Source organism: Orbicella franksi, chromosome 6, assembly GCF_964199315.1.
Source record: "Orbicella franksi chromosome 6, jaOrbFran1.1, whole genome shotgun sequence".
In the NCBI taxonomy this organism is placed as follows: Eukaryota; Metazoa; Cnidaria; class Anthozoa; order Scleractinia; family Merulinidae; genus Orbicella; species Orbicella franksi.
The window spans coordinates 16,159,335-16,183,820 of NC_138150.1; the positions used below are offsets into that span (position 1 = coordinate 16,159,335).

Sequence of the window (24,486 nt, forward strand, 5' to 3'; positions counted from 1 at the left end):
GGGGGGGGGGGGGGCGCAGGAGCACCGTTACTTTTGGAATTCCGCGGTGTATAAGAAACAAACAAACTCTAGCACTTTTAATCGTTGCCTTTTATTTCGGTGTATTAGTACTGAGTGATAGACGAACTATCACATCAAAACAGAGTCCTTCTGAGTCCTTCTGTGAATCTATTCCATGACTTTGACCGCCATGTCTCTGTACAGGGGAGCTTTTGATTGTTCTCTTGCAGGGACATGTGATTAGTCTCGTACACGGCACACTTTCTGTTCTGCTTGGAACGTTTTGGGTCAAAAGTTATCAAGGACCATGGCTGGAAAAACCTTGCCGCCGCCACAAAGAAGACCGTGCGTCACACGATACAAAGCCACAAATGTACTACAAAAAGAAAGAGAGATTGCTTTCGTTTAGTCATTCAATGTACATACAGCAAAATGAATGATGACCCATCGTTACTTCTTATCCTGCATACACTGCATGTGATAGTTACTCTTTTCACGGTCAAAAAGAAAAGCAAACACACCCTAGATATTATTCGCCATTTTCAGGTGAGAATACAAGTCACTTGTTATAACGTTTGAGGGAAAGATAGTTTATCATAGAACGAGGCTTAATTAGAATAGAAATGAAGGTAGATCCATAAACGTTAACAATACATCTTCAGAAAAAACTCTGGGAGGGGTAATTCCCTAGAAGAAAAAACATATAGTTAATGCTCACCATCATGAAGAGATAAACATTTAAGGGGCAGTCCCGGCTCAGGACGGTTTATCAAAAGTTCTCTATCAGTTGCTAATTTTCACATTATATTACAATAAATTAATGAGAAAAACGATTCTATACAGCAAAATAGCGCAAGTATTTTTTGGATAAGTACAGATTACAAGGACGGAAGTGAATTACAGTTATCAAAATTTGATTTGGTAACAGAATATCAAGAAATCCAAATGGACATTTCAGTTGGCGAAATTTTGAATTTTTTCGTCATCATTTTCTTAGTTGGTATTTCTTTTATTTTCACCAATTTTCGAGTTTTCTCGGGCAAGACATTTTACTCTCACAGTGCCTCTCAGTCTCCACCCAGGTACATTAATGGGTACCGGCGAATTCAAAACTGCGATGGACTAGCCATCCATGCAGGGGGGAGTAGAAATACTCCTAGCCGGTCGCTTCATGCTCTCTGAACCAAAGATAAGTGTCAGCCTGATAATGAACTAGGCCTGAACACAGACTTTACCTTTTACGTTTGGCCGTACCTGATCATTTAGTGTGTGACAGGAAAAATCTTAGTGATGTTATGATACACACAAACAAATGTTTGTTTTGACCGATACACCCCAAATTCAGGATGTTGTTTTTTAAAAATCTGACCTGTCCAATGGATCCATCTTCTCTAACAGAGGTAGCAGCTTTTCACCGCCGAGCTGTTTCACGTGCAACTGAAGGCTGAGCAGTTGAACCTCATGATGGAGTCTAACAAGCTCGTGAAGCTCCTGCACAAATAAGAAAACAAACAAAACGAGTAGTCAGCACAAGTTGTGTTCTTGGTATCACTTTCAAATCAGTCTGAAGAGACAGACCTCTCTTTGCGAACCAATTTTTTTGTTGTTGGGTAAAATCTCTTCTCTACAAAAAGGAGCTACATAAAGTTACTCAACAAATGGAGAATTTTAACAATCACTAATTTTAAGCGTGACCAAAAATAGTTATCGGTGCGCATAAAACAAGGGTTTGCATTTCCTCGAATAACACCCACGAATAACTTTTTTAAAGCATTAGAATAGGACGATTATTCGGGGGGAAGGGAATTATTTCAAATATAGTTCAGTGGAAGAAGTACAAAGTACATTTGAGATATGACGAGTTCCTGCAACTGAGGAATAGCTTGCACGAAAGAAAGCAGGAGAGGGCTGGTTTATTCAAAGACAGTAAACACAGCAGTGGTAACTTTCATGATTTGATTTGATAAATCAAACACACACACAACACAAAAGATAGTAAATTAAAGCGATGTCGCGCAAGATAGGGAGGGGGGAGCGCTCATTGGAGGGACCAAGCGCTAAGAAGGCAAGTAATACTGGAAAATACGCTATTTTTCTAAATCCAGCCCTACCTTGACAGAGGAGTAAGTCAAATCTGCAGTACCACATTGCTTGTTAAATTCCTGGAATAATTCACCACTTGAGTAGTCGTCAATTTCATCAGGCAACCAGCGAGAGAGAAGAACACAACCTTTACTCTGCTCTTTCTGAGCACTAGAGTTGATTTCCCGCGGGAGATCCCGATCGAACTCATTGCAGTTCCCGCAAGGACAGCACGTTGTGCGTTGTTCTTCCACTGATGGAGAAGAAAAAAGGGAAGAGAACTACTGGCTTAATATTTACAGCAATAGTTTCTGGACGCTAAATATTTACAATTCAAGGGAAATCAGAATGAGAAATATTAGTTGTCCCAAGCCCTCAACCCAAGCCCCTAGACTTGGGTCAAAATAGTGAAAAGTGATCAGAATGTAACTTCTCTCATCAATATTGATACAAACTCAAGCACTAAGCTCTAGAGAATAAAGAATCTCATCATCAAAGCGGATTTTCTTGATCATGGTCAGTTCTCCCAACAAGTATTAAAGGAAATGTAAGAGGATCAGTTTGAAGAATTTGTATGTTGACATCAAGGCTTTAAGTCCTGTCTTCCCATTCAACAAATGCTCTTTCAAAAACACTGAAAAAAAATCGTCTCTCTTTTTCCCTTGAATACCACGGAAAAGTGAACTAGCAGTTCCGGTCCTCTCAGGCTCTGTCTGAGTCACTCAACATAAGCGTTGCGTGACAAAAACAGATTGTCTTACAAGGAGTTCCTCGCGCGATCGCGTGTATAAAGTCAAGTCTTATTACTGTAAAGTAGGAAAGACAGACGCAGGAAATAAACCTTGATGAATTTTCGACAGCTCGAGCCTTTTATCCGGAACTTTTTAGCTAACCAAAACCATGGTATAATGCAAGAGTTTTAAAAGTGGTCAAAAATTGCAGCCTTCAACGCTGCAGTGTGGCTAAAAAAATGGAGATAAACGAAAATGGAGAAAAGAATGCATGGCGTAAGAAATGAGGCTGTGATGAAAAAACCGGCACGACAACTTTAACCATTATCCACGTGTGCTTGATAAACTCGAAGTGGGAGCGATGCATACCTTTTTGGCAGCCCAGCTCGCGTTATTGTTGGCGGCTGCCGTTTCGTTTGATGCCTACTGCTGTGAGATTTGCTTCATAGGGCACTAGGTTATAAACAATTTCATTTTATATGCAAATATTCCATCGTGTTCCAGAAAGAACTTTTCAATTTCGCACCGCACAGACAAGGATGAGGGCAAAACAAACATATTTCCGACTGAACAACCAGCGTGTATCTAACAATAGCATCATCCAATAAAAACAATCTTTGCAGACTGGATAGCAACTGAACGTTTTTATCTCTAAAGCGTTCTAAAAACATCACTTCACATAAAAGCAATTAACCCAAATTGACTAAAACCAGTAAATATTAAGAAAAAATTCAAAATTAAGTCTGCAATACTATGGATAGCAACCAATTAAAACTAAAGCATGAAGCTTAGTGGCCTCCCAGGAGGGAAGTACTCGACCGACGACGAACCAGCGACGCGTAGAATAATCTTTGTCAAGAAAGATGGCCGAAAGTACATTGGTAGAGCCCGTTTATCCGGCAAACAGCCCCTATTGCTGGGATATGATGCAAACACTTGACAAAATCCGCAGAGAAAATTTATTGTCAGACGTTACACTAAATGTGGAAGGGCAAACCTTCGCCGCACATCGATGTGTTTTGGCCGCCAGCAGCAACTTCTTTTACAGTTTATTCACCAGCGACATGAAAGAGAAGTCGGCTTCGATCGTAAGCCTCGAAGGAATTCCGGTTATGGTCATGGATCAACTTCTATCTTACCTTTACACGGGCGAGATTAAAGTAAGCGAAGCGAACGCCGAAGATCTCATTGCATCCGCGAACTACTTGCTTCTACCCCGACTCAAAAACATTGCTTGCAAATTTATCGAACGACAGATGTCTGCCTCAAACTGCATCTTCAATTATCTGTTTGCCGAGAAATACGAATGCAAGGAATTGCAAAACTACGCTGGTGAATTAATCAAGCAGAACTTCGCGACAGTCGGCAAGTCGAAGGAATTTTCGCAACTTTCCTGCGATCACATAAAGGATTTAATTTCTAGCGACGACATCGTGATCCGAGCCGAGGAAGACATCTTTGAAATAATCGTGGAATGGATCGGGCAAAATCAAGAGGAGAGGGAACGATATTTCGCAGACTTGTTTGGTCACGTTCGACTGAGCACGATATCACAGCATTATTTATACACAAAACTGATGAGCCACGAGCTGGTGCAGGGAGATGGTGAATGTAGACAAATATTGATGGACGAGATGCGCTGGCGAGCCTTGTACGCAGGACAGGAAATCTCTCCACAAAGACCAAGAACCTGTCTACAGACACATGAAGATGCTATCATCACATGTGGTGGGCTGTCTCCAGATGGACTTGTCCGCAACCTCACCCTCTGTTATGTACCAGCTGCAAAAACCTGGTACCAGTTAGCCCCTATGCTTACCAGGCGGTGTCGACATGGTTTTGCAGCCTGCCAAGGCTTTGTTTACGCCGTTGGTGGTAAAGGAGAAGACTCCTTCCATTCTAGTGTGGAGCGATATGACCCACGTACCAATACCTGGAACTATGTAGCACCACTGCCCAAAAGAGTCAAGTTAGTGGGTACAGCCACCTTACAAGGGTCTCTCTACATTGCAGGTGGTATTGAATTTACCACTGAGCAGGGACGAAGACGCTGTGACACTGTACAGAGGTACAACCCTTCAACAAATTCTTGGAGTTTGGTTGCGCCACTCAGCAGTCGCAGGTCCTCAGTTTGCCTTGTGACAGACGCACACTATTTATATTCCATTGGTGGTCTTGGTGATGATGATTTCCTATCTGCTGTTGAGCGCTATGACCCTAAGTTAAACACCTGGACACAAATGGCCCCCATGAGTGAAAAGCGTGGTTGTGCTTGTGGAGTGTCCCTTGAAAAGAAGATCTATGTCTTTGGTGGTACTGTTGATGCATTTTCCAGACATGCCAGTGTAAGTTGCGAGGTTTATGACATAACTCTGAATGAATGGCATTCTATTGCTTCCATGAATGTTCCAAGATTTCATGCCAGTGCAGTGCTCCTGCGAGATCAGATTTATGTGTTTGGCGGAATTGGAAGTGAGAGTGTCGACCGTCATAATTCTCGAATGGTGGAGTGTTATGATGTGCAGAGGAATCAGTGGGTTGTGGCACATTCAATGCCATATGAGGAGACATACTTCAGAGGGTGCCCAATCAGCATTTTTAAAGACTTACTACACTCTTTAAACAAAGTTACAATTCCTTAGCAGAGACAGTTTTGCAAAGCCATCATTATAAATATCTACCGGTAAGTACATTATAGTAAGGTTGAATAAGTTATTATTTCTTATGTTTGTCTCTTAGGTAAATTAAATATCTAAGGTGTAACTTTTATGAAAAAATGCTAATTCAGATTTTGATTTTGTTTGCTTTGGATCAAGAAGATGCGATTGTCCATATCAATTACTTAGCTTATTTTAATAAATGTGAGCTTATTTATTTTATCATGATATCTAGCAACAGAAATTATGGATATAGTATCTAAACAAGTCTTGATTATGAAACTACAGCATGCCACTTGGCAGTAGAGATCATGCCGTTAAGGGTCACCAATAAAATCATGTTTTGAAGGGGTACCAGGTCTGAAAACAAGTACGGGTGGTAGTGTTGCTGCCCCCTGTCCCCCCCCCCCCCCACCATTCCCCCCGTCCTCTCCCTTGCTGTCCCTCGGGGCATCAAATACAATAAGTCAGAAGTTTTACAAATTGAGTTGTATTTTATACAGACATTTCAGTTCTCCCTGGTGGGGAGAGTTTGGCCAGGAGAAATGCTGACTTAAACCACTTTCACTACTACCTCTAACATTGTAATACAAGACTATGCATAACATGTTTAAATGTATATTGTAAAAACTTAATCCTACAAAGAGTATTATGACATTTCCTTTCCTTATTTTCTAGTTATCAACTGTTTGCAATAGCGGCTGTCAAAAGTTCAAAGTTCTTTTTTGAATTCCTTGGTCAGCCTGGAACAGTCAACTGTGTCTGTAGAGAGAAAACAAAGAAAAGCATTTAATTGTTATATTACCGGATCAAGATAGGTTGGGTGAAAATTAAAACTGTCTTAAATCTCGCATTGAATACAAACTGGTAGATAAATACATTTATTTAAAGATAGCGAATCAACTCAAGGTTAAAATTGTTTGTATTTTATGTACTGAACTTAGATGATGTACTTATAAATGGCAAGTACTACTAAAATACAAATAATGTTTATTAAATACGAGGACAAGAAATAAATTGTCAGTGATTAGCGGTTAGAGTTTCAGCTGTAAACCGTTAGTACAAGGTGACTGTCATTCTGATGCTCTGGTTTTAATACATGTTCATTAAACTTCATCTGGTCACATTAAAACAATTTACTTGCGTTTTAGTCATGCGCTTTGCGGCGTAGTTGATGCGTGGAACGTGTCCGTACTATAAACAAAAGCAGACTGTCGCGCCAGCTACCACACGAAACGGTTAGCAATAAATTTTTTCCGCCAACAGAAATCACGTTTATGTTAATACATGCGCGAGTAAAGTGCTGGCCTGCGAACGAAGACGACAGCCGGAAATATGTCTGCGTTCGCAGGCTAGGAAAATACGAACACGTAAAACAAAATAACACCACGACACTTGACCCTTGCAGGCGCTAAAAACAGAATTTGTTTCTTTGGCGTAAACTGATAACCTTCGAAGGTGGTGGGATTTCGCGCGCGGGTGCTTTTGTTTTGGCGGCGAAGCCGAGTGTGACGCGAGTCGGCAAAGCCGAGGGGATTGGTAATGGGTCGAGTTGAATTCGAATTCCCTCGTGGTGACGTGAGAATACAATGGTGGTTCGACCCCCAAAAATCACTCGCACACGGATTTCGCCAGCTACACAAGCTTGAAAAGAACAATGTTCTACAGTCAATTTCGGCGTCATTAATTGTTTGATTTTGACCAAAACTGCAACAAAGTGGTCCAAAAATTATCAGGACGCAATGAAACGTCCAAAATTCTATTGTACAGTCAGGGTCCAACCAAACCAGAAGTGTGTTCCACGGTTGATTTCCTTATTCGCGGGACTGGCCCCGCAACGTGGAGCGAGGGAACCCGAAACAACATTTTTAGTAGCAATGTTTCGTTAAGTTTCTAGTGTTAACAGAATTTGCGGCGCGATAAATTGGAACGACCGGGAAAGCAAAGCTAGTTCTTGTTTAAAAAGGTATAAAAAATAACAGAGAAAGTAAAATCTTACGGTGCCGCGAGGATTCAAATCAAATTTGAGAAAGACATGCAGCGAAGAGCAGCGGCGGCGCTGCAGAGCAGTAGAGCAGCGCAGAGATCTACCATAGGCGGTCTAGCCGGACAAAGACGCCGGAGAGACAGGTTCGACAAATCGAGCCAATTCAGAACTTTTAGTCAATAATTCCCACTTCGATTCTTTTCAAATGAATTTCAAACTCACCCACTTGGTGCAGTTATCTATACCGCTCATCGTGTTCTGCAGGCAACTTGTTAGATTTGTCCCCCACTCCAGTCTTTTCAAGCGCTGCTCCTTTCTTCTCCCACAACTTCAACAAAACCACTGCAACTATTCCACCGATCACTGCACCAAACAATGCACTGCTCCAAAATTCGTCAAAACGAAACATTCTGCTCGTTTGTCCAGATCAAGCACAAATCGCACTACACACTGCTTAAGAGAATTGGAAAGTGTCGTTGTATTTCTAGACGGATGTCTTAAAAAGGTAGATTGACAGAAACAAAATCAGCCAAAAGTATCAGCCAATCAGACAAGAGTCCCCTTTGTTATCATCGAATTACGTGAATGGCCTTTCACGTTCTCCCGCCTTCTCCAATATCCATATCCCGCAGTAAAAAATTCAAAACATGCCACTCGAGTTTGTTATTTTGATTGTTGATATGACAAACATGACATTCTTGAAAATCCGCAATAACGTGACGTCGCTTTCAGAGGGCTTTATGCGCGAGTCCATCAAACTCACTGTAGGAATTCCTGTCTCTTTGACAACCTCTAAGAAAAGCATTTGTCCAAAAGACATCTTTGAAACTCATCACAAGTTGAAGTAAATATTCTACTGCCATCTCTATACACTCTCTAATGCTGTATCAAGAAACAATACAACTGAAAATTTAGTTCCGAGTAGAGGACATTGCTCGCTCTACTGAACACTAATAGTGCACAGATTAAAGTCAAGAGTTGCACGAGTCGATGACCCGTAGTCAGGAAATTACGTTGCTTTTCCTTATTTCTAGTTGACTAAGACCTGGAAGACTTTTATAAAGATTGACTCGCAAACAGATTGGATAGACCTGAACAGAGTTATTGAACAAACGAACCGATGTTTTGGGAAAGAACTGATCACACATTCGCACCCACCACCCAACAAGACAGACCGGATCATGTAACGTGAAAGTTCTGAGCAAAGGCTTGCCGGGCCGTGGATCGAGACTACAGAAACCTAATTCAGGTTCAAAAGACGAATGGAGAAGAAAAGTTCACATTTGTCCGCGACAAACGGCATCGTACTGGAATCGAACGGCCGATAACTGACTTGCTTTGAAGTTGACGCAATAGCGGTAATTAGTATATACCACACAAGTGAATAGCACTTTTCGCGCACGCTGATTGGCTAGTTCGGAGGTGATTAGCCAAGCACTATTCACCTCCGAGCAGCCGAAGAAAAACAAAATGGCTTCCCGTTTCAAATAAAGTTACTCTTAAACAAATAAAGTTACTCTTTGGTCCGCTACTTATTCAACTTGTGTGGTATATACTAAAACAATTATTCACCTCAGTGTCAGCTTCGCGGCTCGGCAAATATCCACCACTATTCACCTCCACTTCGGTGAATAATTGTTAACTATATTTGTTCGCATGTTAGTGAAGTTACTTCTTGTTTCTGCAGCATTGATGGAATTCTTCTCACCGAAAATAGTAGTAACAATCTTTTATTAGGAAGCTCCATCACTAAAAGTGGTTTACATAGAGGTCCTAATACTAGATATATACTATATAATGATACAATTAAAGTCTATAAATTAGAGCTAAAACCTAAATAAATAAATATTTACAACATATACACTACAGAGATTAAAAAAAAAAAAGAAAAGAAAAAAAAATTAATTATAAAAAGCAGAAAAAAGACACTTCTTAAAAATTGGCAAACTTGCTGAGTTTCTTACAGTTCTCTCTAACTCATTGAAGTCTTTGAAACAGTGGTACCGTGAACGTTGTTTTCCCCAATTGTATTGGATTTTGGGGAGCTTTATGGTATCTTTATTGCGAGTATTGTAGGGGTGCATATCACTCTTTCTTACAATGTCCAAGGATTGATTGAGTTGGCCATTAGTACACTTGTATGCATATATACATCGATGACATTTCCTACGTTCTTCGAGATTCAGCCATCTCAAGACTGTTAATGCATCAGTGGATGAGGATTGAAGTGATCTATCTAATATCAACTTAGCTGCTTTGTTTTGCAGAATTTGCAATTCTTTCATTAGTGAGGCATTGTCCTTGTCACCCCAGACTAAATCAGCATAATCAAAAATAGGTAGCACTAAACTGTTATAAAAAAGTAACCGGGCATTATAAGGTAAATAATACTTATCCTACGTAGAAGACCAAGGTTCTTATTAACCTTAGATGAAATATACTCAACATGGTCGGACCATGTAAAAGTTGAGGACAATATAACTCCCAAATATTTGAAACTAGTTACAGAATTTATATCAGTGTCAAAAATAGATAATGAGAAAGGGGAAATACCAGCAAGTTTCCTATTACTGCCTATAATCATGGATTTTGTCTTAGTAAGATTCAAAGTTAGCTTATTCCCATGTAGCCACTGAGCAACTTTCAAGAGATCATCATTCAGTGCCTCTTCTAACAGGTGTGGCTCCTTATCAAAGTAGTACAGGACCGTGTCATCAGCATACAAAGTCACCTTGCAATTCTTTATAGCCAGAGGAAGATCATTAATACAAACCAAGAAGAGAAGCGGTCCCAGAATACTCCCCTGTGGCACCCCAAAGGTCATCGGGAGAGGATCAGACACAGCATCACCACAGGCAGTCCGCTGTTTACGATGACTCAGGTAAGACTTGAACCACTGTAGGGTACTGGGCGAGACGCCGATAGCCGACAACTTAGACAGCAAGATGTTATGGTCAACGGTATCGAATGCCTTGGTCAAATCTAAGAACACTGCACCACACAGATCTCCACTCTCCATATGCAATAGGACCTCATCTGCAAAACTGGTGAGAGCTGTAGTTGTAGACAGCTTGGGACGGAAGCCAAATTGTTCGCTTGAAATGAGGTTATTTGAATTTAGAAAGTCATAGAATTGAGAATGGACGACTTTTTCCAGTATTTTACTCACTGTTGGCAGAATAGAAATTGGGCGATAATTTGACGCATTTGTCCTATCTCCAGTTTTGAAAAGTGCAGCCACTTTCGAGCATTTCCATATTTCAGGAAAATTGCCAGTGCGAATAGAGAGATTCAGTAACTTGGTGATCGAGGGACAAATAGCACGCGCACCACACTTTAAAAGTCTCGCACTGATGTTGTCCAAGCCAATAGCTTTATTTGTCTTTAGAGAAAGCAGATGCTTGAGTACTGTTTCCTCATCAACTTCGTAGAGCGAGAAAGACTGTAATTTCGTGGCCGATCTGACTGGGAACATTGCAGCAGCTGATATTTTATTTGCAAGACTTCTGCCAATGGATGCGAAATAACAGTTGAGCACGGATGCAATAGAAGCTGGAGTGGTGTGTTCAACACCATCAACCACGATACATTGTGGGCTCGAGAATTTTCTCTTACGCGAAGACACCTCATTCATCGCCTGCCAGATCTTCCCTGAATCCCCTTTTGCCTCTAGAATCAAGTCACAATAATACCTGGATTTTGTTGCCTTGACTTCGCGATTGACCCTATTTCTTAGCTTCCTATAGCAAGCCCAGTGAAAAACAGAATTGGTTTTCACAGCTTTACGATGGTGAAAATCACGATCCTTCATTGCCTCGCTGATTTTATCATTCAACCACGGCAACGGAACACCTCGTATTCTTCGCCTTTTACAGGCGCATGCAGGTCAGCTATTTCAGAGAACAATTGATTCCAAATAAACACGGCGTCGTCGATGTCTTCCTCGTTTTCAATAACGTGCCATGGAACGCTATTCAAGTCCTCTAGAAAGGTGTTCACATCAAAGTTCTTATAAGAGCGGTATTCAATTGTTTTTGGTGTTGCCTTAATTACACCTGCTTTTAAAACACAATCACTCAGCGAAACAGGAACAACACCGGAGTCAGTGATGCGGTGATCATTGTTCACTAAAATCACGTCAAGCAAGGTTTGAGAGGCTTCCGTCACTCGGGTAGCCTCAGTAATGAGTTGCGTAAGATCGTGTGAAATTGCAAATTTTTTAAGCTCTTGTTTTTCTTTCTTTCTTGAATATGGCAGCATATTTGCATTAAGGTCGCCAAGAAGCACGAAGTCACATTTATCCAGGTTAATTTTCGCCATAGATATCTCCAAGTTTGAAATAAAGTTCGCAAAGCCAAAAACGGGAGCTCTATATGCACAACAAATCAATACTGGGCGACATTTAGTGCGCGTTAGCTCAATCCATAGGCATTCATTTGCGGCTGAGTAAAGATCATTCCTAACACGAAACGACAAGCCTCCCTTTACATAGATAGCTACTCCACCATATCCTTCCTTGGCTCCAGACCTATCCAGGCGAATGCAATTGTATCCTGGAATAGTAACATGAGAATCTTCATAGCAGTCATCTAGCCAAGTTTCACTGAGTGTAAGAATATCGATCGTTCTGTTATCCAAACCCTCCAGGCGTAGCGAGTCTGATTTGTTCCTCAGGCTTCGAATATTTAGATGAGCAATCCTAAGTCCTCGCGAACTCCTAACATCCTCCAAACTCCTATATCCAGGGTTGAGTTCAACATCTCCGGCGAGTGCTATTAGAGCCAAAGCTAGAGAGGCATGAAGTAGAAGCTTGCACGTAATAAAGCCTTTCTGGAAAGCTCCGACAGCTTGGTGTTTTGCCGGTCGTCGTGCCAGAGAGTGAAAGATTGAATATCAACTCTACAAGCTTCTTGAGAAGCGAAATATAGGTTGCTACTATTGCTTAGTGGCTTCAGTAGTGTTTTATCTCGTTTTATGCCGTTTAAGATAAGAAACAGGCAGAGCAGAAGGCCAAAATTAACGGACATCGTGGTTACGCGTCCAGCCATATTGAATGTATAATGTACGATTCAAGTCCTCTCGAAAAATATTTTCAATCCCACGTTTTACACCATTTAAAGGCTTCTAATGTAGTTATTATAGATATGCAAATTGCACGTCGTCGAGTGAGATGCGAGTAAAAAGACTACAAACCAAACTGCGCATGTAAAGCGCCCGATTCTTCAGCGAGATATCGAAGCGCTTTAGCCAATGGAATGCAACGCCGTTATGTCATATTTCGGGGATTCCCCTGGCTGACTTCATTTACATAATGGCGGCCGTCACGCGATCCTGGCGTTTCTTTCTTATTCGAACACCACGAGACAGTCATTGTTATTTCACTGTTTTACATCACTGCACATAAAATGTAGTTTCACAATTAAAAGCTAACACAGCTCTGATTCGTTCGCGTCATTCTTGTATTCACACGATAGTGCTCTCTTCCTGTCTCTTTATCGTTCCTATTTCGCGATCAGGCATTTTTTTTTTTTTTTTTGGCAGTGAGAAACAACACTAAATCGCAGGTTACGTCCTTCCACGTTTCAAACCATTCCACCAATGCGTGACATAGAACGCCTTCCACAAAGAATGCCGTAGGAATATATGGAAAGCTTTGGGCTTCATCGGTCACGACCTTTGCTCGAGGATGAGGTGGTGATTGGTGGATAGAATGAATAGAATAGTGATAGAATTTTGATAAATTACACAGCGCTGTCGGGAAAGTTTTAGAAGCTGAAAATTTTACTGCTACGAAAAACATATTCCTGCTAAGAATTAACTCTAAGCACGAAATAGCACCTAGGGCAATTTCGGATTATTTACAACGAAAACGAATATGCTGTTTGCTGTACAAATTTATGTACATGCTAAAAGTATTCTACGCACAATTTAGCCTGAGGGGCTACTGACATGTGAAAGCATCCGGAAAAGTTAACAAATTTTATTAAAACTGACAATGTACTACGGTCAATTTTGGCGTCATGAATTCTGTTTGATTTAGAGCGACACTACTACAAAAGTGGCCCAAAAAATATCAGGCTGCACTGAAACGTCAGAAATTTTATGGTACAGTCAAAACCCAACCAAACCAGACTGAAGTGTGCGCCACGGTTTATTAACTTGTTCGCGGGACTGGTCCCGCAACGTGGAGCGTGGGATCCCGAAACTTAACATCTTTTAACACACATCGAGATATAAACATTGTCATAACAAAATGAGTCGCACGTCAAATTGAAACGAATGGGAAAGCAAAGCTAGATCATAAAAAAAGTAAAACGTAACGGAGAAAGTAAAATCTTACGATGCCGCGAGGATTCTGTCAAATTTGAGAAAGACTTGCACGAGAAACAGGTTCTATAAATCGAGTCTAATAAATAACTTTTACTGTCAATAATTCACACTTCAATTTTTTTCAAATTAATTTCAAACTCGCCCTCCTGCTGCAGTTATCAAAACCGCTCATCATGTTTTGTTGGTCGCTTGTTAGATCTTTTCCCAGCCAGTCTTTCCCAGTGCTGCTCCTTTCTTCTCCCACAACTTCAACAACACAATTGTAATTATTCCACCGATCACTACACTAAACATTGCATCTTTCCAAAATTCTTCAGAGGAAAACATTCTGTTCGTTTGCCCAGATCAAGCGCAAATCACACCGCACACTTGTAGCGAATCCTTGCATTCAGTATTGCTCGCCAGTATATAGGTATCACAAACAAATTGAGGCACAAGGAGGAGCTGAATTACCGCTAGCCAATAGCGAACCAGGCGGTTTTCACGCCCCCAGTTTTACTAGCCAATCCCGGGTGGCCATAAGCTGACAGGCGGCCTAAGTTCACGAGTTTACAAACCGTAACAGTCGTCAGTCAGCAAAGGACATTACTCGCTTTACTGAGCACTTAAAAATGAACAATACTTTGAAACGAAGATCAAAGTATTGTTCACGTGAATTTAACAAATCGAATGTGATTTAACGTGGTCTGTACTCTTATCGACAACGAGTACGCGTCATCACATTTCTCATTACAATGTCAATATATTATCAAACAAACAGGTGACGAGAATAAAGAAATTCATTAACTTGGCACATTGCCTTAATGTACTTCAATATTTTCCCCACTAATATTAAGACATTAGTATGGCAAATAGCTGAGAGAATTCAATATTTCACTTACCTTGCAGTAGCTGTTGTGTCCTTCTTTGCAGTTCGCTAAATTTACTGAGCACAATTTGCCAGTGTCTGTAACATTTGTAAACTTCCTGCCACGAGGAATCATCCTTCAGATTATAACTTCGAGTAACAACAGCAGTGGTAAGCATTGCCAGTTTTTCATGATCTTCAAGTAGTCCGTTAGCTTTGTCCTGGGTTTTGCTGTGAGTAGAAACATTCCCCACATCAAACTCTGCTTCAAGACGCTCAACAAAATGTTTACATGGCCAAGGCTTGTCGTCCTTTTCCAAGATCTTTCTCAGTTCAGAATACAGCCTTGTACTTGTTGACTTCAGCTTACGGTATGTAGCAGGTAATGTTAACTCTGCGTTTTCAGCGAAAGGGTCAAGCCAGTCTTCTTTCCCCGCTTGGAAAACTCGTTCTTGTGATTTAGACTGGTGATCCAGCTTACCCAACACAGAGGACTGGCCTGGTCTCCCTCTGACACTTTGCGGCTTACCGAATTCATTATTGAGTGCTGACTGCTTCATATTATCGACTTGTAATTTCCTCCCTTGGGATTCTCTAGAACACTCGGTAGATTCGTTCACATTGTCAGTCTTCTCAGAGACTCGTGAATCTTTCTCTGACGACAAAGCAATTTGTAAATCATGATGTGATTCCAGCTCAGAATGAGTTCTTGTGTTGCTGTCCTCTTCTTCAAGATTTAAATTCTCAGCTGCTGCCAACCTCCGTGTGGCCTTGTCAGTGGGTCCTGCTTCAGTCCTTGAAGAAATATGTCCTGAAAAACGTAGTTAAACTTCACATTTAATGCCCGGGGGATACTCTACAAACTGTTATACAGGTAAGTTCTGCCCCAAGGTCCAACCCGTTACCCTTTTGTATACCATTTTGAAAGAAAAGGCAATCCCTTTTGTATACCTTTAATTAAAAAGGTATCCCTTTCACATGCTTTCATAACCAGCCTATATTATGAACAAGTTGTCAAAAAAAGAAAATCTTGTCATTTTCATGTAATATATCAAATGATCCAGCCGTAAAGTGCATTTATTTGAATATATTTTAATTAAAGACCCTTTTAAATATGTAAATGACAGATTTCCCTATCCTGCCAAATACCTCAACTTATGAAATCCCTAGCCTTTAATTTACCAAAAGCCTGATAAAGGCACCCCTTTTGGGTGGAGCCTCCCCTTATCAGAAATAGTTGGAGGTCTACTTTCTTCTTTTCGTGGGAGAGCTGAGTCTTTCTAAGTCATCTCTTGAGAGGTCTATTCAATATGAATGAGGCAAGTGCATGAGGGGTGTCCCTGAGAAATTTCATGCAGACTCTTTCTCGACATTTAATGGACCTCTCAAGAGGCGACTGGGAACAAGTCAGGTGGCAAAACATGTTATATGAAACTTGCAAAAGAATCTTTGATATTGGTTAATGACAAGTTAACTGTCACAGAGCCAATCTGTTATTATTTGATTATATATGGCTTAACTATTCATAAATATATCTCATTCTTGACAATCATCAACCACCACTATGTTAAACCTCCATTCCACTTTGCTAAAGTACAAACTAAGAATATTCTCTGCTTAATCAAGAGCCAACATTCAAAAAGCCATTTGGAACTATCTCATAAGACTATCTCACCAGGGGAAGCACAGGTTTTATCGTGGAGCTACTTGTAGCTGTATGATGATTGGGGTTTTTGTTAGTCTGAACGTAATGCAGACCAGCAGTGACCATTCTCCTTGTTATAGAAACAATGCACAATACAGAGGGACCTAAAAGAAAATAAATGAGAATTCTACCAGGAGCAAGTGAATTCCCCGCTTCATGGTAACCATTGGAAAATCATCAAGGTCATCTCCCATCCCATGCTGACTTTGTGCTCCCTTCCCAAACGACGATGACATTACCTTGCTTTCTGGAGACGGCTTTTGAATCAGTTCCATTCTTTTTACCTTTGTTCAAAACACTGTCTAGGTACATCTTAGCAGACCCTTGTGAGCTTGTGGGTAGCATGAGGGACTTTGCTGAGAAGGGTCTCCCATATGATGTACCGTAAGTGCTCTTTATGGCAGGCTTCTGTGTTGCAGGTTTTCTGATTGGTGCAGACTGTTTAGGCTGAGGTTTGGAAGCTTTTGGAAGTGTTTGTTTTCCTGTTTGTTGCATTGGTTGCTTCTGGGGAGGCTCTGAAATGTTAACAAGCACAAACCTTAAACCTCAAGGTATTTGTCTCCATGCAACAGTATACATGGGTACTAGAAGTTGTTAAGGTGACCGTCCAAAATGCTGGTGTAGATCTGCGATGGGCTAGCTGCTCATTCAAGAGTAACAGCAACACTTCTAGTTTACTTCAACAAAAACATTGCCACAAAGGTGCAATTACTAGGATTGAAACTACAATGTAGTGCTCAATAGATCAATTGCACTTGCAAGAAAGAAAAAGAATATTATTTTAGAGTTTTCCAGGACTCTTACACATCAAAATCCTTATATCAGTAAGTTGCTAAGATCCTAGACTATGTACAGTCCCTCTTTTCCATTAATGCATTGGGCAACTAGACCAAAAATAAATTAACAGAAAGAAATGTCTGCACAAACCCTCCAGCCGAGGCACATCTTTGCCATTTTCTCCTGATTATGGTTTTTTTCACATGCTCATTGTTAACAAAGAACCTTACAAAAAGGACTACCATCTTAACTGTAATCTTTGTGTACACAGTTGTACATGTACTTACTGGTGGTTACAGGAAGAGGCTTTTTGGATATCTTCTTCTTCTGGTCTGCTTTGGAAGTAGCTTCATCAATCTTTGAAATAATTTGGAAACCCCAGATTTAAGGTTACTGGTATTTTAGGTAAAGTCTGGTTCTCGTATGCCACTGACATACCTGGGAGATAGCTGCCGGCATGGCCTGGGACACTATTACGGCACATGTGAACATTTATCACTGAATTATAATCTGTCCCAGGCATTGACCGACAGCTTCCCTGCGAAGTTGAGCTGAATTTGCAAACCCGCAGTTGTCGGCGATTGTCGGCAATGAAAATATTTTATGTCAACATCATCTGGGGACGCAATGTACTCCAGTAAGATGACTCAATCCATATTTCAGGTGGTATGGTTGAAAATTGCGCCAATTCGATTTGCATCTTGCACCAATTTGAGTACATTGGCGATCCATAGCAGATGCGCCGGGGACCCAAATGAAACAGATCACTGAACTTAGTCAGTTCCAACCGGCAGCAGGTAGGTCAGCAGGATATCAGAACCAGGCTTAAGAGAGTGAGGTACTTGCCATTTGCCTGAATGGTATCACTTTTACATTTCATCCAGACTCAGAAAAAGTTTAATAAGTTTAAATAACATAGAGGTCAATTCTGGCTTTGAAACTGTTAATTTCTACATACCTTTGTCTGTATGTCCCTTGCTTTTTGTGCCTTGGCTAACAAATTTTCAAGTGCCGCTAAATCTTGCTTCTCAATTTCCTTTGCTACGATAAAAGCAAATAGTTAAGTACTATTTAAAGGTAAGGCAGGCTAGTAAGATCTGAAACTCATTCAAGACTTCAATTTTGGATCAAAACCTCTAAAACAGACATTCTGAGCTTTCACGATGCTGTGTTTTAACTTTGAATTTCAAAGACCCAACACTTACAGCAATTCTTGATAATACTAAAAAAAATTCTTGACAATACTGTTAACCTTTGACTTTAGTTTGGTGGAGGAGAGAATCACAAAGGGACCCATTTCAGACTCCAATGTAGTAATATCACCCCTCAGAGTTTAAACTAATGGCTAAACAAAACACCTTAAATCCAGTCCTCACCTTTGATTTCAACTTTTGTGTTGCCTGTAATGGGTCCTCCACCCTTCATAGTTTGCGACTGTCCAGTGCCACTTGAACTTTGCTCATTTTGTTTATCCATTTTAGATATGAATGGCCTTCATATAGCACAAAAAAGTCAATAAAGAAAGCACATTGTTTGGGAATTAGAGAAAGTTGATTTAACATGACAAGGGGAATGAAATGGTGATAAAGAGAGGCTTCCAAAACTCCAAAGGGCAGCTCTCAAAACAAAACTGAGTTTACAGGGAGCCTTCCTTTTTCCTCATCCAACAATAACACTATCCAGCTGCATACATTGTGCATGCATACAGTCTCACTAATTTCTACAATGATGTCTATTAACCTTCCATCCCTATCACAAATGCAAATACTTTTTTATCTTTATAACATTATACTCTGAAAGAAAATTCCCCATAACAGCAGTAAACATCCCACAACATCAGGGCTGTCATTAAGTTCTGAGATGCCTGTACCCGTGTTCTCCACACCCAGAACAAACTTGTTACTTTGTGGGTGAATTCTTTCAACAACAGGCAATTTCACACATAACATAAAGAGAAAATCAAACCTAGTCAGCCGTAACAGGCATTATAGGGTTGTGGCCTAAGGGGCCTAAGGAGTAAGGGAATTGTTTCTGTTCTTTGTCCTCACTCACTCACTCACTCATCCTCATCGGGCCCATGAGGACTCTTGAGGTTCTTTGTTCTACTGTTGTGTCAAAGGATATTGTGCCATTCACATCAGACCCAGAGCACCAGGAGATGAGATAAAGAGACCCTGAGAACAAGGTTGTACATCCTACATGTTTTGAATGCATTTTCAATGTCTCTACAAATTTGCCTGGTCAACACATTGTGTAGGTTTTCCTTACAGAGAGTAGTGGGAGGGGGTCAGGGCTGGTTTTCACTTGCAATGGACTCGAAGTCGGAGTCATAAGAGAGCTTACAACCTAGTGAAAATTGAAAATTGGAGCTGTAAGCAGAGTCACAAGCTCAATGGAATCAGAGTTGGAAGAATGAGAACATTTCCATTTCTTATGATTCTGTTTACGACTCTGACACTTATGATCCGGTGAAAACTAGGTTGTTTGAATCGGTAGCAGAAGCGGAAGAACCAACCAATAACAAGGCCCAGAATTGAACATTGCGATTGGTTTATTCTTCCACTTCTGCTTCTGACTCCGACAGTCTAGTTTTCACTAGATCGTAAGTAGCGGAGTCATAAGCAGAATGGGTGTTCAGCTTTCCACTCCGTCGGTTTAATTTTCACTGGACTGTGTCACTCTATGCTTCTGATTACCACTCCAAATATGACTCTGTCGCTTGTGAAAAGTGACCTTTTATGAGGAGTTGCCTTGCTACAAGGGAAGTGGGGCACCAACTGTCACAGCAGCAATTGCCGTATTTTTGGTCAAAATATTGCTTGTACACCAAATCCTCCCTAGACAACAAGATACAGATATCAAGGGACGTCTCTTAGTTGCTTTTCAGGCATCGCACACTAATTTTTGTCCTCATCACCTGTCACCCATAAATCCTTTGTCACCTTTTGATGTGTTAGGTTGCACATCCAAATCGCTGTGCATGTCTGTTTTGTCAAGTCAAGTTATTTCCTTTTAAGCTGAGATCATTGTTGTTTGCCTCCATAAGCATTGATAAGGTAAATTTCTAATTTACATGAAGATTCCCCGAAACAAATCAACGTACCATGGTTTTAGCAGATTTCGACATTGCTGAACACAACATTCAGTTTCCTTTCGTCTCTGCAAACAGAGCTTGTGTGCCTTTGTTATTTGCTCCTCAAGGCTTATTAAGAATAAATGAAATACAGTTAAGGTTCATTGAATCAGCAAACTATAACCTGTGACGACAATTATTCAACTTACATCTTGAAGACTTGACAAACATCCTCATTCTTCGTGTCTGAATTTGCCGCCTTGACAGCCATTTTGTTTCCATGGGATAAGCCACTGACTATATTGCAGACTCAACATAGGCCCAACATACCGTAGAATTCCGAAAGTAACGGCCCCCCCGAAAACAACGGCTCCCCGAAAGTAACGTTAATTTTTTATCTTTCTATTAAATCCCGAAAGTAACGCCCCCCCCGAAAGTAAAGATCCCCCCGAAAGCAGCGGCTCTTTCAAAAATGACAACTCAAAAACAATAAAATCTGTTGTATTTAATGTAACGCCTGTTTCAAACAGCACGGTAAGTGCTTAGAAATACAACTTGGCAGTAAATTGAATAATTTCCTATTTTATTTATGGCAAATACCAATCAGTGGTCTCTTGTGTGTATTTTCAAAATCGATTCAAAAGCATTGCATAAAATAACTACCGGTGATACGGTACCGTACTAGGGCCGTACAGATTTAAAGAAGACATTGAAAGAAAAACTCTCTGCTCTCAAGCGAAGTGCGGATGGAACAGCCTGAGTGCGGGACTGATCAAAGGACTGAAACATTTGAACAGTAAATATTTGTGATTTAATTTCATACTTACATATAAAGGCTGTATGTGCCAGATACGGTATGATCAGAGTCAAATAATACAGTATTTAGTTCCCGTATAATATGAACGCTACTTTTCATTGTATTGTACACACGTTTGGCGCCTTTTTTTTGTTACAGTATGCTTTGGTAATAAATAGGTAATGCCTGATCGCAGGTTAATACGTAACCTGAATGACCTTTTCATACGTATCATGTAACGTGTCTTCTTCGTGTAAAATGACTGCCCAATTACAAACGTTTTTTAACCATCCGAAAGTAACGGCTACCGAAAGTAGCGGCTCCTTGGGCCTGCTAAATCCGAAAGTAACGGCCCCCGTTACTTTCGGAATTCTACGGTATTCACGCTCAGGCGACAGGTCTAAAACGAGTCACGTGGCTGAGTATATCTTAGCTAAAACTGAAGAATATCCACTAGGGCTTGTTAGTATAATCTAAGTGCACTTGGAACCTAACTGAGTGTGAAGGGGTAAAATGTAGTTCAAAGAAGCCGAAAAAGACTGCACACCACACTTCAGAACACACTTGACCAATAGGAAATGGAAGCCAACTGAAAGCGACGTGCAGCCAGCTGAGATAGATCAAAAAATTCAAAATCATGGGATGGCTGGAGTTTGGAGGACTCCACGGAACATTCTCTTCTTTGAATTTCATTTTCAGAGACAGCCTAAACCATCGCTTTTTATATCATCCGGTACCAAATACGGCCCTACAAATCGCAAACAAGCTACTGTTTCAAGTTTCAACAGGAGCCATTGCATAATCGGGGACGGAGGCCGTAAGCGCGCGCCATTTCTAGTATTGGGGTTGTCCCCATGATATGGGACAATAATTCTATTTTTAGAACAAATTGCGCCATCGCCTGAGGCACACGCGCGTACATGCTGCGAGGATTTTTGCGGATGTCGCGCGGGGGAAATGGCGTCCGAAATTCCCGAAATTTTTCATGTTTTTGGCCCACAACTCAACGCGTTTACGTCTGTTGGAATTTTGCTTAAGTATTTTCGTCGTAAGCTGCTCCAGTTTGAGTGAAGTAAGACAGTGTCGAATTTAGCTATGTTATTATATACATATCGCTGATCAAGTTGTGTTCCGACAGAAGCATATCTAGGTGAAATGCTTCTGGTTCCGACCGATGCTTCTTTTACATGAGCTGTACATTACTCCACTCTAAGTTTCACATATGTTGAAGATTAACAGCTTTTTCAAAACACAGCAAAAAACTAGTTGGGTATATTTGGATATAACAGCGTTTCAGGACTTCAAAGTTTCCCTCCTCTTGCCACAGGCTTGCGAGGATTTCGCCAGAGTGTATCTCGACCGAAAAGTAAAACAAAAAAAAATAATTGCAAGTTTGAGTTTCGCCTGAATTTTAAGCAACGCTTGATGTTTTATCAAGGCCCAATAAGCAACAATAAAGTTTATGTCTGTAGATACTGCTCAGTTTTGTTTGTGTAAAAATCCAATAAATTGTCTGTTGTCGATGAATAAGAGCGCCCGCCGATGCGTGTTTTGTACAGTCAGTAAAACATGACAAATTGGACTTCCCACTTTTGAAAACGTACATCGAGCTCATATAATATCCCTGGTTTTAAGTACGTTTAACGTTGATAAATGTTTGAGAACATATTAAAAGCTTAGCTGAAAATATGTGAATACAGCAGAAATAATCAGCAAAATTACGACGACGCTTTCTTTAATCAACTCGAAAAACGATTTTGATTTTTTTTGGTTGAGTTATCAAAACTCCTTGTTTGTTTTATTTTCACCGTGTAAAATTTAGTAGCCTTTTGGCGTTGGTGAAAATTGTTGCAGCATCTCGGCACAAAAGACCACGAACTAAATCTTTGTCAAGGTTTGTTGACAATTGAAAACACCGACTGGGACTTGAAAGAGCACGCGCTGCACTATGCAAATGAGCTACTGAATGTACGCGTCAGACTTTCCTTTCAAAAACTTTCGCAAACTCGCCAAACAAACAGAAACCATAAGAAACTATCAAAAACAGGGTTTGGTTATGATTAAGCACTTTTTGGGAAACTCACAAAGCAACTCGATACCAGAGTAAAGAGTTTTCTTACATAACTTTTCTTCGCAGAACAAACGTAAAAACTTACACGTACAACTAGCGCAAGCAGATGTTATTCATTCACAGCGCGAAAAAAAAAACTCACTTTTTCCATTAGCTCAGAGCATAAAACTACATATAAGAGTCCTGGTTCTTATTCCCTGCCTTATTTCCTGACATCGCTGTGAAAAATCTGCAAGGGAATCTCGTAGCTCTCACCATTTGATCACTCAACGTGACAACGTGACAACATCCACGCGAGAGCCCCCGACACGTGCGTGGATCCGCGCGGTTATATGACGTCAGGATGGCGCAATTTGTTCTAAAAATAGAAAAATTGTCCCATATCACACAGGGAGCCCTCACATCCGTTTAGAACATGAATAAAAGATGAACCTACCTTTATCGCGCGTGTTTTGTGTTTTGTGGCGGCCATTTTGAATTTTTAATACGCGCGCGGTGTGCTAGTGCGAGGTCTGGAACCGAAATTACGGAAAATCGCTCGGAGCCTGCTCGGAGCTCTAAGACTAGTTTGCAAAAGCCACGCCCCATTTAAGCCTAAAAGGGCTCAAAAACCCTACCCTTTGGGGCAAGACATTCAAGTTGTTTTGACATTTCGTAAAAAATTGATTTGAAATATTATGGCAAAGGAAAGTAATTTAATTAATAATTTGGAATTTATGAACTTGTCTCTATTAAATATTGAGTAATAAGCAAATAAAGAACATTAAACACTCTTGAATGCACAGGTTCTTATAACTTTCATTATGTCCTTTTTCAAAGCTGTGAAGTACATACTGTAGTATATAATTGAAGATAATTTTATTATTGCAATTGAGTACACACTTCACAAATTAGAGCACTGCTTAATGTAAATAATTGTTACTGTTGTTAAAACATTTTGTTCAATTTACTGAAGACTCTAGAAAAAATGCAAGAGGTTGTCCAGTGTGGATATTTGTTGTGGTGTATTTCTCCTTCACAGCATCCTTTCCTTTGAAGTGCATCTGTATGAATGAACGGTTTGCCTGACCTCCATCACAGCAGCCATAGATGACACTAAATCCTGCCATTTCCAACCACCCAACAGTCTCCCAGAATTTGATGTACAGAGTGGATGGGTCAACTTCATGAGTCGGATAATGAACAATAGGGAAACGAAAACCAGTGTTTCCCAGGTAAACAAATTGGAGAACATGTGTTGCTGTTTGCACTTTAGTCTCACCTGCAATAGGCATAGTACTACCAATTAACACACAATAATTAATGCATCATTACAATGTTTCCCATTCGTTGATAAATTAGAAGTATAAGAAATGTAGAAATTTTGTGATGTATAATTCTGAATCAATTTTCACTTTAATAGCTCTCTGCTGTACTTGAATTAAATTATA

At 40.4% G+C, this 24,486-nt stretch overlaps 3 protein-coding genes across 3 annotated transcripts in view; 2 read left to right on the top strand and 1 right to left on the bottom strand.

Annotated features, from left to right (window-relative positions):
• The window catches only part of LOC145491002 (kelch-like protein 2), a 167,416-nt gene that overhangs the window by 26,371 nt on the left and 116,559 nt on the right, over positions 1-24,486 (top strand). The gene's annotated exons all lie outside the window — the stretch shown is intronic.
• On the bottom strand, positions 2-20,512 carry LOC145490992 (uncharacterized). Its single transcript, XM_081470125.1, has 10 exons — positions 20,399-20,512; positions 20,220-20,318; positions 18,493-18,608; positions 18,075-18,157; positions 17,404-17,473; positions 16,579-16,854; positions 14,669-15,445; positions 2,112-2,335; positions 1,370-1,491; positions 2-376 (listed from the first exon to the last, which is right to left on the bottom strand). Exons 1-10 carry the CDS (start codon positions 20,458-20,460, stop codon positions 289-291), a joined length of 1,917 nt encoding a protein of 638 aa, XP_081326251.1. The 5' UTR covers positions 20,461-20,512; the 3' UTR covers positions 2-288.
• LOC145490999 (kelch-like protein 2) lies at positions 3,631-7,260 on the top strand. The gene is made up of 2 exons (XM_081470130.1): positions 3,631-5,496; positions 6,149-7,260. The coding sequence occupies exon 1, from the start codon at positions 3,677-3,679 to the stop codon at positions 5,453-5,455; it is 1,779 nt and encodes a 592-aa protein (XP_081326256.1). The 5' UTR covers positions 3,631-3,676; the 3' UTR covers positions 5,456-5,496; positions 6,149-7,260.

Excerpts from the sequence above, each read along its gene's own strand:
- LOC145490999 (XM_081470130.1), top strand. The coding sequence starts at position 3,677 with ATGGCCGAAAGTACATTGGTAGAGCCCGTTTATCCGGCAAACAGCCCC.
- LOC145490992 (XM_081470125.1), bottom strand. The coding sequence starts at position 20,460 with ATGGCTGTCAAGGCGGCAAATTCAGACACGAAGAATGAGGATGTTTGT. Across the intron at positions 20,319-20,398 it reads GTTTGTCAAGTCTTCAAGAT|CCTTGAGGAGCAAATAACAA; the intron begins GTAAGTTGAATA and ends ATTCTTAATAAG. Across the intron at positions 1,492-2,111 it reads TGACTTACTCCTCTGTCAAG|GAGCTTCACGAGCTTGTTAG; the intron begins GTAGGGCTGGAT and ends TTATTTGTGCAG.